This window comes from Macaca mulatta, chromosome 9, assembly GCF_049350105.2.
Source record: "Macaca mulatta isolate MMU2019108-1 chromosome 9, T2T-MMU8v2.0, whole genome shotgun sequence".
Classification (NCBI taxonomy): Eukaryota; Metazoa; Chordata; class Mammalia; order Primates; family Cercopithecidae; genus Macaca; species Macaca mulatta.
The window spans coordinates 109,950,278-109,963,775 of NC_133414.1; the positions used below are offsets into that span (position 1 = coordinate 109,950,278).

The following is a 13,498-nucleotide window of genomic DNA, read 5'->3' on the forward strand; positions in this document are numbered from 1 at the left end:
AAGGGGTGTGGCCAGACTTGCATTTTCTCTGCAGGACTAGAAACAAGGAGAGCAGCTGGCGGAGGTGCAGGAATCTCCATGGGAGACCAGGAGTGGTGTCATGGTGGTGGAGAATTAAGAGCAGATCGGAGACATGGCTACATGCAAAAGGGGGTGACCTTGCACACGGCGGTTGGCCTAGGAGTGTCCCTGTTCATGCATTTTTGCCTCTGTGATTCTTTTTCTTTTTTCCTTCTTCTTTTTTTTTTGTGCTGTGATTATTAAGAGGGCTCCCTTAAACTCTCATTAAGTGACTGTTTGGGTGATGAGTTCCCTGGATGCTGCAGGTATCATTAAAGGACGTGCAGACTCAAGCACACTGAGGCTTTGTGTCCCCACAGAGTGCCTGGCCTGTTCCTGGAGAGCACCAGGGCTAACGAGCCGACGATGCCTGTTCAGTGACAGGTGAAAAGCCCCTGTGGTGTGGGACAGTTGGGGGTTAAACTTCCAGAGCTGCCAGCTGAGTGCCAGTCCCAGCTGCAGCCCCTCTTGCTCTCCTCTCTGCTGTGTGCTCAGGACCCAGCCATCTGCCACGGGGACTTGGGGCACAGCCACGTACCTGGGAAGTGGCTTCTGCTGCTGCTGCGTGGAAGCAAACACACTAACCCATTGGGCAGCCACATGGTGACTTGCTCTGTCCACTGACAGCTCTGGGCCAGCCTGCTTGTACTCCCTCCCAGCCCTGTCTCCCGGCTGCAGGGGACGCTGGGAGATGTGAAGCAGGCTGGATGGGCAGGAAGACGGGGGAGGTACCTAGGTTCTAGAGCCACAGACAGGGGCACTAGATTCCTCAGTGCCCAGTCCTCATCCTCCTGGCGAGTGACACTTTATTAGCCAGAGAAGGAAAGCAGTGTCTCTGTTAACTAGCAATTGATCTTCTGCAATTAATCTGGAAGTTGTGAATAAGCTTTTTGCAAGGCACCTAATTAGTAAATCTAGCGCCTTTAGGGGGTGATTACATCCAGTCAGAATTGATGCTTTGTTAATAATTATATTTTAAAACACGCGTAGTCACACTCTTGCCTTTTAGTATAAATAGTTGGACCCTCCCGGGAGATGGGGTAGGGGTCTTGGGGGGCCAAGCAGATGATCTGGCACAGTCCTGGATGCAAGGCCCTGGCCCACCCGCCTTTTCCCACCTGGTCCTGAGACCTCTTGGAATGTTTCAGGCCAGGAACAGGGACATCTCAGGCCACATGCCTGCCCAGGACTCCACCTATCCAGGACTTATGGGGAGACCCTGAGCTCAGTTCCCCAACAGTGGTTCTCAAACTTCAATGTGATGAGAATCACCTGGTGCCTACTGTACTTGTTAAAATACAGATTCCTGGGCCTCACGCCCTGAGATTCTAAATCAGGAGATGTGGGGCAGGTCCCGGGATTCTGTACTTTAAGCCCTCTGGGTGATTCTGATGCCAATGGTCTCTGGATGTTCCCTTGGAGAAATATTGCCACAGCAAATCCAGCCCTTCCTCCCTAGACACACTGCTCAGAGGCCTGCACATTCCCTCCATTTCTGAGACCCTTTTCCTTGTCTACCAGGAACCCTTGTCATCCAGAATTTCCCAAAGGATAGTTTGCAGAACACCAATCTCAACAGAAAAATCTGTGAAAGAAGTGCCCTGTGATCAGGCCTATTTGGAATACTCCATCCATCTTTTGGAAAATTAAAATATTCATGGTCAAGTTAAAGGCACTGAGAAGTCCTGCAGTAAATAAACCTGTATTTACTTGGGCCCTATAGCCCCTTTTTGTGGTAGTGATTGGATCCCGTAGCCCCTTTTCGTGGTAGTGTGGCTTTATCTTGTGGCACTTGGGTTTTGGGCACACTTTGGGCCACATTCCTCTTCCCTTTCCCTGCAATAGCAGAGGCCAGCTCCTTGACCAGGCTTCGCCCTGCATTCCCACAGCCTCTTGCCCAGTCCTCGTCCTTCCCTCCTTTCTGTTTCTTCATCAGGGGACCTGCATTGACCTTGGCCTGACCACCTGGCCCTAGGAACCCTCCCCTTCTGATTCTTAAACCTTCTCCCTGACCATTCCTCCCACCAGCTGTCAAGGGTGAAGGGCCACGAGCCAGGATGGAGCATCTACCGGAAGAGGCGGTTGGCTGAGGAGCTGCGGTAGGCGATGTTGTTGAAGAAGATCTCCAGCTCCTGGTCATTGTCAAAGTCAGCGGTGATGACTGTGCGGACAGGGGAGGGCATGGAGAACTTGGGCGAGGCGATGTCCTGGAGGAAACAAGGCTGGGGGTCAGCGGCAGGAGAGTGGGCTCGGGCAGGAGGCCAGCTCTCCTCTATGGAGTGTGGGGGCAATTAAAAATAAGAGGCAGCCCAACCCAACAGCTCCTCTCTTGCCTCCTCAAAAGGACCTGGGGGCTGCCTTTAGGATCACACAGACCTCAGGCTGCTTGTACCAGAAGAAGGAGGGAAGAATAACAGTCGTGATAGACACCAGTGAAGCGCTTAGCCGTTCCCTAGTCTGGATCACACCTGTCCATGCCTCCTGTCCATCCCTCGAGGCAGTACGGACATTAGCGTTCCCATTTGATGGGTGAGGTAATTGAGTCCTGGAGAAGGAGGGGAACTGCGATGTCACAGCTACTGAGTGGGGAGGCCAGGGCTTCTGATTCCAGATGCTGTGCCCTTTCTCCTAGGCATCCTTCCTCCTCCGCGCTGAGTCAGAAGCTGGGTGGGCCTGAAAATCTCTGTGCATCTAAATCCAGGCTCCACCACTGACTAGCTGTGTGATCTTAGGCAAGTTACTAACCCCCTCGGATCTCACCTTCCCCATCAGTAACGTGGGAATAATAATAGCTGCCTGGGTTGTGAGGATTGCATGTAAAATGCCTGGCACCGAGTGGGCATGAGACAGATCGCCGGCAGCCTGTCCTGCCTTACCTGCCACCCACCTCAGGGAAGGTAAAAGAGGTTACCTGTAGCTGTGGATTTGGCTGCTTCTACTACCTTATGTTGTTTCTTGGGAGCCTTCTTATTTTTATTTTTTGAGACATTTGCTTTGAGGGGGTTGTGGTATCAGCTGCATCTGTCCAGTGTTATCAGCTACACCTGTCCAGGACTAATGGGGAGACCCCAGGCCCGGGATAGCCCAGCTGGAACTCCAAAGTGCTAGGAGGGTCTTGGGGGACCAGGCTAAGGGTCCCAGGTGTGTTTTTGCCTCTGAAACAGAAGGAGAGCTGGGAAGGGCAACCTTCTATTTCTGAGTGTAATATCCTCATCGTAGGTGGGTTTTTCCCTTAAAGACTTTGGGGTCTGTCCAAGTCCCAAAACCCACATGGAGAGGGCTGAGAAAGGTGCAAGTGGTGTCTCTGGGAGTCTCCTCTACCCCAGGCTTGGGTCTGCTATCGGCCTCCTGCTGCAGGTCCTTTTTGGCAGCCACAGGGATGAGCAGGCTGGGTCAGCAGTCGAGCTGTCTGCTCTGGGGAGGCCAGGGAAGGAGGCTGTCTCCATCAGAGCAGTAATGAGGTTGAATAAGCCTGGCCAGCTGGTCAGGGTGGGTTGAGCTGGGCCTGAGGAGCCAGGGAGCAAAAAGATCTCAGGATCTCTAGCCATTATGATTCTATTGATTCTATAAAAATGGAAACCTCCCATAGCCCCCTTGGGGTTGCCCTATTCGATGCCTGAGCTTCCGAGATAATATATGTTAAGCTTAGCACAGTTCCTGACACATGGAAGACACTTGATAAATGGGGCATTTATTTATCATATTTTATTTAATTATTATTATTGCTCCTGAGAGCTCTGGGGAGGGGCCATCGGCCGAGTTAACAGGGTTCCTCGCCCTCAGCGCACTGGCATTTGGGGCTGGATAACTATTTGCTGTGGGGCTGCTCTATGCACTGCAGGGTGTTCAGCCCTATCCCTGGGCTCTGCATACTAGATGCCAGGAGCACTCCCTTCCCCAGCTGTGACAAACCCAAATGTCCCGAGACATTGTCGAATGTCCTGGAGGGAGGGCAGCAAGATCATCCCTGTTGAGAAGCTGGGTGAGAACAAGAGCGGAATAAAGATGGAAATCGTCCAAGATCCCAGCAACAGCCGCCCTGGGTTCAGGGCATGCCTCCCCCCAACTCACAGAGCCTGGGTCTCAAGCCTTAGCAGGGAGGGAGTGGCTGGGCCTGGGCCTCCCAAGGTGGCTGCCTACAGGGAAGGGACTTGGTAGGGGTGGCCTCTTCTTGGTCACACAGAAATGAGGTCCCTGGGGACTTCCCTGGGATCATCAAACCTCAGGGAAATCCTGGAACTTTCCCGTTTCCTCAGGGGTTTCTGGCAGACCTAGGTACCTGCAGAGCAGTCCTGGCTCCCTGAGATCAGTCCTGGCTCCCTGAGATCAGTCCTGGCTCCCTGAGATCAGCTTCAACCAGCCCACTCCCTCTGTTGTCCTCCCTGAGAAAGTCCCAAAGCCATGCCCCTCATGCTGGTGGCACCTCCATCACTGTAACTAACAGCCCTTTTGAAGAATTCTTGGCATTGTTCTATCAACAGCTCAGGGAGCGGCACAGAGGGGCTCGGAGGCCACCTTGCCTGCCATCTGCTGTTTGTCTTTAGGGGCAGCTGTTGGGAACTCCGTGGCTTCAATCTTCCATTCTCTCCACCACTTTGCCCTTGGTCTGAACGTCAGTCTGAAAAGGTCTGAAAAGCTGAGGCTGGGCTTTTGTGGAGTGTGCAGGGGACGCCATCCTGTATTCCCTGCACACTCCACAAACACTCACCCTGCTCTAGCTCCTGGATCCATTCCAGGAGCCACCGGGAAAAGTGGCCTGGATCCAGATAGTGCAGCCCACCTCCCAGGGCTCCAGCCCCCCTCGGAGGCTGCTCTCCTGCCTCCCTCTGCTGACCTGGCTCTTCCTACTCTTGGCTCCAGAGCTCCTACAGCAGCCCAGCTGTAGTCCCTCATCCCCTGGTGTAACCTTCCTTGTCACACCACCCCCACCCTGGGCCCTGAGAGCCCTGAGCCCTGCTCATGCCAGCCTGCAGCCTGGTGACTGAGTGCAGTAGCAGGATCTCAGCTCACTGCAACCTCCACCTCCTGGGCTCAAGATTCTTGTGCCTCAGCTATTGGAGTAGCTGGGATTATAGGCATGCACCACCACATCTGGCTAATTTTTTGTGTTTTTAGTAGAGACAGGCTTTGGCCATGTTGGCTAGGCTGGTCTTGAACTCCAGGGGTGAGGCCCCTTCTTACCCGAAAGCGGGCCTTCCCATGGGCACTCATCTGCAGATAGAGGCGGTGGGGGCCATTCCAGTTGCCATAGACGATGTCCACTTTGCCATCACGGTTGAAGTCAGCCAGGGCGACACCTCGCCCGTGCTGGTGGGGGTCGTCCACACCTGGGGAGGAGAGGCAGGAACTCTCAGGGCGGCATCCCCTGTACACTCCACAAACACCCTGCTCTAGCTCTGTGACAAGCAACTAGGGAGGGTGACTCTCACCTTATTCCTGGGAGGAGATACGGGAGACACAGCTGCAGTCTCAGAAGCTCTCTAGCTCTCTATAGGGGCAGGAGGTGGGACAGTCATGTGGTTTGAAAGAAGACCCGAGACTTGTGTTCAAGCTGTGTTTGCCCAGCATGCATATTATTTTTACCCTGTTTGGGGGCGGCATGAGTTGGGGGAGGGAGACTGGGGGAAATTCTGGAGGAACAAAGGCTCTTCCCAGCTTCCCCTAACACTGCCACTGGAAGACATTAAGCTGATCATGCCACTCTTTTGCTTAAGCTGATCACGCCCTCCAATCCTCTTGGGCAAAGTTCTAATTCTTCTAATTCCTGCCTGGGGAGCACAGGGCTCTGCCTGACCATGGTCCTGTCCACCTTATCTGGTCTTGATCTGGTCCCACTCTCCCCATCTTTCCAGCTCCTGGGCCTTTTCTCAAGCTGGTCACTCTACCTGGGATGCTCTCCCTCTAGCTCTAGGTTACCCAGCTCCTGATTATTCTGCTCTCAGCCACAATGTCACCTCCTGCAGGAAGCCCTCCCTGACCACCCATCTGAGACAGCTCATCTTGCCCACCCTGTCAGTCTCCCTGACAGCCTTCTAGTCTTCTCCTCCAACATGCTGATCACAATGTGCAGTTATGTTCCTTTGTGGCTGACTTGTTAGGGTCTGGTTTTCCCACTAGCCCTGACATTCCATGAGGTCAGGACTCTCTTCTCAGTTCACTTGGGTACACGCCAAGTCTATCTCAGGGCCTGTGGTTGCCTGGTAGTTTTCAGTAAATACTTGCTGAATGAGTGCACAGACATAAATAACATGACAGAAGGCAAACCCGGGACGTGGGTGACAGCAGAGGAAATACTACAGCCACGACAGAGAAGCCCACAGCATGCCTGGCGAGATCTGGAAAGTGAAGCCTCTGTGCCCAATGCCACCTGCTTATACCATCCACTGAGTGGGTCCTGGGGGAGGACAGAGGGTGGCTTTGCCCAGAGCGATGGCCTGACCTCCTAGCGGCCCACTGGCCAGCGCATAGCTGAGAGACAAAGGTGAATGCGACTCTAAGCACCCACCCACGTTGACTCTCAGAGGACAAATAGCTATGGGTCGTCAGGCTCTCTGGGATGGCAGGCCACAGGACAATGTAATAGGCTGTGGGGATCAGAGACCCCAGGACACAGGGAGCTCTTGCCAGAAGGCAGGGTGGGGCCCCCTGAGAACCCTGGAGGCTGAGTGTCCTCCTGGGGGAGGGAAGGAGTTGGGGGGAGGAGTGGGGAGAAGAGGCAGTGAGACCTGGGCTTGAGAAAGAGGGTTTGCAGAGACTAGGGGCAGCCTCCAATCTCTAGGATTAACACTCCATTAATTCTCTGCCAAACTCCCTGGCCCAAATATCGGTAGCCTTCTGCATTGGCCCATTTCTCTCCTATCTATGAGGCACCTTGACAAGGAGCTGGTTCCCTTTCACGGGAATAATCGGTGCCAGGCTGCATTTCACAGCAGCATCTGTTTGGGTGATGAATGCCCTCTTGACATGTCTTGTTAAACCCCTGCAATCATTCTGACTTTCAATTACGGGCCTAGCACCTTTCCTCTCTCCTCCCGCCTGATACCTTCTCCCACTCCAACTTGTTCGCTCACCTCTGCTTCCATCTCTTTAACACCTTATCAAATCCTCTAGATTTTCTCCACTATCCCCTCCCCTTTGCTTTATGATTTTTCAGCAATGAGAAAATTTGCTGCCAAAGGATAGCACTAGGAGGGGTGAGCCAGGTGGGAGGACAGGCCAGGGGAGCCCAACTTCAGCCTTGCCAGAGAAGGACAAGACGTAAGGCAAGATTGGGGGCTGAATGGCAAAAAGCTGGGGGTGGGTGTGTGTTCTGGGCCAGTAGGTCCCCACAATGGAGCTCCTGGGCAGAAAGCTGGGGTGGTAGGTACTCGTAAGTCCAAGAATCCAAGAGAACGGACTGGCACACATGCAGGGATGTGATGTGAACTGCCGGCAAGAGCCAGAGCTTGCAGGACCCTTGATCTACGTGTCTAGATCCCACTCACCACTCCTGTAGGCCGGAACTCTTCCCCATGCCTCCAAGAAGGAGGTGAAATCAAACCTCCCATTCGTTGGCAAGGTGGGGGGAAATGGTCAGGGGCACGTGGGATGTAATCATACGTCCGAAAACTTGCAGGGTGTCCACTTTGCCATTCAGCAGAATTTACCGGGTGGGCACTGGGTGCCAAGCCTTGTGTCAAGAATGAATAGAACCGTGACCCGGTCCTTGTAAAGCTCATAGACAGACCATGATGGCAATGTGGAGCCTGAGTGAGGTGTGCATGCCAGGGGCAGCAGGAGGAGGAAGGGCCAGTCTCTGCTAGGTGGCACAGGGGAGTCAGGAAAATCTCTGCAGAGGTGATATTTCAGGTGAACGATGAAGGCTAAACAGACATTCTGCAGGTAGAGAAGGGGGAGGGCAGTCCAGGCAGAGGCCATGGCAGGTGCAAAGGCCCTGAGGTGGGTGGGGGATGAGTGCAGAGGAAGGAGGAGAAGCAGAGCTGGGGGCCTGGGGCACTATTTTGTGTGGCTTTTATCCTGCTTCTTATTAGAGGAGGATATTTTTGTCTATTTCTGTTTCTAGAATGTCAATGCCTTTTCTGTGTGTGGGGTGGTCTTAGCCTGATTCAAGTGGGCATCCCTGGTTCCCAGCGCCAACCTGATGCTTAGCAGGGGCTCCATGAATGCTCACTGTATTGAACTGAATGTTGAAGATAAATGTGGGAGGGGGGCAAGGTGGGGAGAGGCAGCTTGGAGGATAGGTTGATGCTGAGAGACACAAGCGGGACTTGGAGGGTTGTGGGCAATCTCAGATATTGGGCAGGACAATGGGCAGGAGTTTCAGACCCCTTTCCCCAGCAGCAAACACTCCCTGTGGCTGGAGCCATGGGAGCTAGGGAATAGGAAGTGACAAGCAGCGTTTCTCCTGTGTGGTGCAGACGATGACTTGTCCTGCTCTCCCTGCAGCCAGAAGAGACCATGCTGGAGGGGGCAGGGAGGTCTGGAGTCCTCTGTGGTTCTGGGGTGAGGGGTCAGGGCGCACAGGGCATGGCTGCCTCCACTTACCCGCACTGGCCGCAGCGTCCACAAAGGTGCCATCGCCCCGGTTGTGGAAAAGGAAATTAGGCCCATTCTCATTGTCGCAGAAGATATCTGAGGCACTGCTGCTGAGGATGGGGCCCACGCTGACGCCTCGGCCCCCTAGGAAAAGACATCAACCCACAGTGAGTGGCAGAAGCAAAGCCCCAGGCCCACCTGGAGGACAGGGCTGCCTCTGAGGCCTGGGGGGAACTGCACCGGAGGCTCCTCAGAGGATCCCGGAGGGAATTCTCCTTCCCGTGCTTTCCTGAGCCTAAATCTGGGCTCACGGTCTCCATGAACCTGCGTGGAAGGTGACAACACTGATGAAGAGGGAAGGAAGGAGCTCGACAGGACATGGGGACCCCACACAGAGGTCAGCGCCTGCCTTCCCCTTCTAAGTGGCTGAACAATCATCTTAAATCCTAAACCCACAATAATCCTAAACCCAGCTCTAAGCATGCCATTTTAGTGAAGTCACAGATCCCCCGACAGCCTCCTGACTCCCGCTTTGAGTCATATGTATGCTGGTCCAGACCACTGGGTATGTCCTAGCTTTAAGAACCTGTAGGAACAGGTCCCAGCTGTAGGTACGAGGATGCTTACTTTGCTTTGTTTGACGTTAAACAATTACGTCCATTGATAGTGAAGGAGTTGAATGGATTACGGAGCATCCATATGACAAACCATTCTGCAGTAAAAAGACTGCATAGATCCATATGGATTGACTTGGAGGAATGCCTGTTTATATATGGTTGAAAGAATCAGCAGTTCACCAAGTAATGGTATTGGGTGATCTTGCTTTTATTTTTTAAAATAGGAAAATACATGCTAGTTCTGGATACACATGTTTGTGCAGGCTTATTCAGTTTGGAGAAAAGCGGGAAAGGCCACACCCCAAGCTGTGAACACTGGCTACCTTCCTTGATGGGGTAGGATTTGGGGAGGGAAAGAGAAACGATAGTTGGCCTTTTTTCTTTGAATGTCTTTGTGGTGTTTGACTTGTTGCAACAAGAACTGCTTCTGTAGTTTGAAAGGAAGAAATCCAATAAAGTATATATGTTTTTCAAAAAGGAAAGAAATCAAGCCAGCTCCACATTGGGCTTTGAAGTCTCTAAGATCAAATTTGAGCTATCCATGTCAAGAAGTCTAACCTTAATACGTCCTGAACAAACCACCCCCACCCAGTGGGTTTCAAATGAAGGCTCTCTGCTTGCCAGGCCCCACCTGCAGCTCCCAGGAACACAAATCTGCCCTGAGAAAGCCTTCCCTGAGCCACGCCCCCAAACACTGGAAATACTGTGCAGAAAATGGCTTGACCAGGATCAAGACATGGATTCTAGCCCCATCCTGGCTTCTAACAAGCTCTGTGGCCCTGCGAAATTTACGTTACCCTTGAGCCTCAGTTTCCTCATTTGTAAAATGGGGGAGAGTCCGACCTGCCTTTTCTACTTTGGGGTTTTGAGAGGACCAAATGAGGTAAGATACACCTGTCAGAATGACCATTATCAAAAAGATGAAAGATGACATGTGTTGGCAAGGGTGTAGAGAAAAGGGTACCCTTGTATACTGGTGGTGGGAATGTAAATGAGTACAGACATTATAAAAAAAAGCATGAGACTCCTTAAAAATTAAAAATAGAACTACCATATGATCCAGCAATCCCACTACTGGGTATATATATCCAAAGGAAATGAAATCAATGTGTTGAAGAGATATCTGCACTCCGAGGTTCACTGCAGCATTATTCACAATAGCCAAGATACGGAATGAAGATATGAAGTGTCCATCAATGGATGAATGAAAAAGAAAACGTGATATATATACGTAATAGTATTACTCAGCTTTAAAGGAGAAAATCCTGTCATTTGTGACAACGTGGATGAACCTGGAGGACATTATGCTAAGTGAAATAAGCCAGGCACAGAGAAGCAAATACCACATGATCTCACTTATACGTGGAATCTAAAAAAGTTGAACTCATAGAAGCAGAGAGTAGAATAGTGTTTACTAGGGGCTAGGGGTAGGGGTGTTGGGGAAATGTTGGTCAAAGGATACAACATTTCAGTTTAACGGGAGGAATAAGTTCAAGGGATCCATTGTACAACATGGTGACTTTAGTTAATAAGAATGCACTATATACTTGAACTTGCTAAGAGAGTAGATTTTAAGGGTTGCCACCACATTAAAAAAGTATGTGAGGTAATGCATATGTTGATTAGCTCAATTTGGCCATTCCACAGTGTCTACATTATTTCAAAACCTCATGTTGTACGATGAGCTGTATGAAGGGCTCTGTGGATGCTGCAGCAGCTTGCTGCTCAGAGCCAGGTCTGAGAAGCAGTTGCAGGAGTGTCACCTGGGAGCTTGCTAGAATTGCAGAATCTCAGGCCCCCAATGGAATCAGAACCTGCATTCTAACAAGACCCCTGGGTGGTTTATGTGTGCATTAAAGTTTGAAAATACTGCTCTAAAAGGTTGTTTACTATAATAAAAAGAGTTATCAGAGCACTCCAGAAGAACTTGATTTTTAAAAAAATAAAGCTCAAGCAGACCTATGTAAAGAAAGGCCAGGCCTCCCTCACCCCCACCCGCCTCTGGATGGGGCAAAGGGTTTTCCCCAAAGTGACCATGCTTATTTGAGACAGGGGTTCTCTTGGTCTCTAGGTGCCTCCCATCCTCTGAGAGATGCCCCCAGGGGAAATCATGGGGCCTTTTTCGCCTATGCAAATGGAGCCTGCCCATCAGAGCTGGCATTTGGGGCCAGGGAGATGGGGTGGGGCGATGGCACTGCCACTCTTATTGCGCTCATAGTTAACACATTCTGGGCTGGATGCCTCCCAGATTCCTCCCAGATAATCTCATTAGCTGCCAAAGAGAGCCCAAGCCACATGAAAATGAAGCCGCTGAATTCACATTGCTCCTCTGGAATGTCCTCCAAGACACAGCATGCACTCTTTATGATGGGAGCTATGGAGTGGCATGGGTGGCTGCCAGAGGCCTGTCCTAAAGCTAGCAGGAAAGGATGTGGGGTCACAACCTGGGCACCACCTCTGTCCATTAAAAGAGGTGCCACTAAGTGGTTGCTGGCAGCTGTCCCTGCCCTGGTCTTACCAGCTTCTGTGAGAATCCCTTGGCCCTGCCCGGGCCCCTGGAAATTCCAGGTGGGACTCAGGGACTTGCCTCCACACAGCTTCATCCTTCTTCCTCCGCTTCCACATCCTCCAATTTCCTCTCTGCCTCTGGCTCCCAAGCTGTGACACATTCCCTTCATTTTCTACAAAGCAGGTTATTTCCCTTTTGGACAAATTTCTAAATCTTTCTAATTAACTAATTGGGTTGGGTTGAAGCCTTGTACCATTTGTAACCTGTAATTACTAGAAAATTGCCATGGTAACCACACTACTAATTAGCCACAATTTATTGCCATGGCAACCGGACCATAACAGAGATGTTACCCACACCTCCTTTTCGGCAAGTTGGCTGCATAGTTGGGGAGCAGGTGAGTCGACAGTCAGGAAGCTGGCCTCCTGGGCGCCAGTCCCAGCAGCTTTAACGATGGAGGCCCAACTGGGGGCTGAGGTGGGGCAGCCAGGTACCTGCACCCCTCACTGATGCCACAGGGAGATGACTCCCAGGTCGACAAGCAAATCTTCAAACCAATAGAATCCACCCATCATTATGTAGGCTGCCATGCCTACTCCCTACCAGGCCAATGTCAAAGGCCAATTATTCAGTAAATGTCTTCTACCAGGACTTTCCCCTCCTCTCCTCTCTCCTTTGTCACACCCTCCCTCTCCTCCATCTCTTAAGGTTTAGCACACACCAAATTTGGTCACCCAGGGGGCTGTTAGGAACATCTTTATTTAGCTTTGGAGAATGATGTTCTAACAGGGAATTAACTCCACCTTGCATCAATTAATTCTTTTATAATTTGAGGCCAGCGCATTCTCTTAGGGCTGGAGAGGCAGCACTGGTGGTGGGAGACACTACAGGACCGGGGGTCAGAAAGTCCAAGTTTGAGCTGTGTGACCTTGGTCTCATTACTGAACCTTCCTGGGCTTCTGTTTTCTCAGCTAGAACATAAGAGTGGTAATAATAATGGCTCCTTCTCGGGGTTGTCATAAATATTAAGTGAGCTGGTCTTTGGAAGGTGCCTTGGAAAATGTCAGGTGCCACATAGTCATTAGCTGGGACTATTTACCACCTGCTGGGTGAATAATATCCCTTTATTTTTCCCAGCACTTTCAAGCTTCAAAGGCCTCCTTGTTCGGCTGTTGGGGTGTGAGTGCTCCTCCCTGCCCATCCCTGCTGAAGGCTTCTGCTCACTCTGCCCGCCAGGCTGGGTAGGGGGTGGGGTTAGAGGGAAAAATGCCCCTTTGAGGTCTCCATTTCCTCCAGCCACATTCTGGCACTCTGATGATCTGTTCATTGAGCCCAACCCTGATAGGGCAGCCTTGGTTGTCCTCAAGAACCATCCCTCTACCTCTGAGCCCTGGCACGCTGGCAATGCAGACCAAAGTACAAGTCAGGTGCAGGCAATCCATCTCTCAGACTGCATTTAGGCCAGCCCTCAGGGACTGGGGGGTGAGACAGGGAAAGGTGGTGAGGAGGGGGTGTGTGCATGCCGCTGAACTTCTCCAAGCTGTGGGTCTGAGGACCCAGGGATGAGGCAGCACACGGATTCGCGGTGCTAAGGTAAAGCCTCTTGGCTCCTGCCTGGCCTCTGCGCCTCCCCTCCTGCAGGATCACGGGAAGCATGCTCTCCAGGCCTCAGTTTCCTTCCTGTAAAGTGGGTGGGAATTGAGAAGATCTCCAAGACTGCTACTAGCTTACTTTGCAATGAATGAATCCTCCAGGGTGGACACAGGATAAGCGTGTT

General features: G+C 51.7%; 1 protein-coding gene across 7 annotated transcripts in view; it reads right to left on the reverse strand.

Moving 5' to 3' along the window:
* CRTAC1 (cartilage acidic protein 1) overlaps window positions 1-13,498 on the reverse strand; it is a 166,268-nt gene that overhangs the window by 33,332 nt on the left and 119,438 nt on the right. For all 7 annotated transcript variants that reach the window (XR_013398205.1, XR_013398206.1, XM_077947067.1 and 4 more), the window contains 3 exons: window positions 8,605-8,739; window positions 5,242-5,387; window positions 2,131-2,267 (listed from right to left, as the gene is read on the reverse strand). Coding sequence is in view for 5 of the 7 variants with exons in the window: in XM_077947067.1 (XP_077803193.1) it covers window positions 2,131-2,267; window positions 5,242-5,387; window positions 8,605-8,739 (418 nt within the window). In the remaining 2 variants the exon portion in view is untranslated. The remainder of the gene's footprint in view (window positions 1-2,130; window positions 2,268-5,241; window positions 5,388-8,604; window positions 8,740-13,498) is intronic.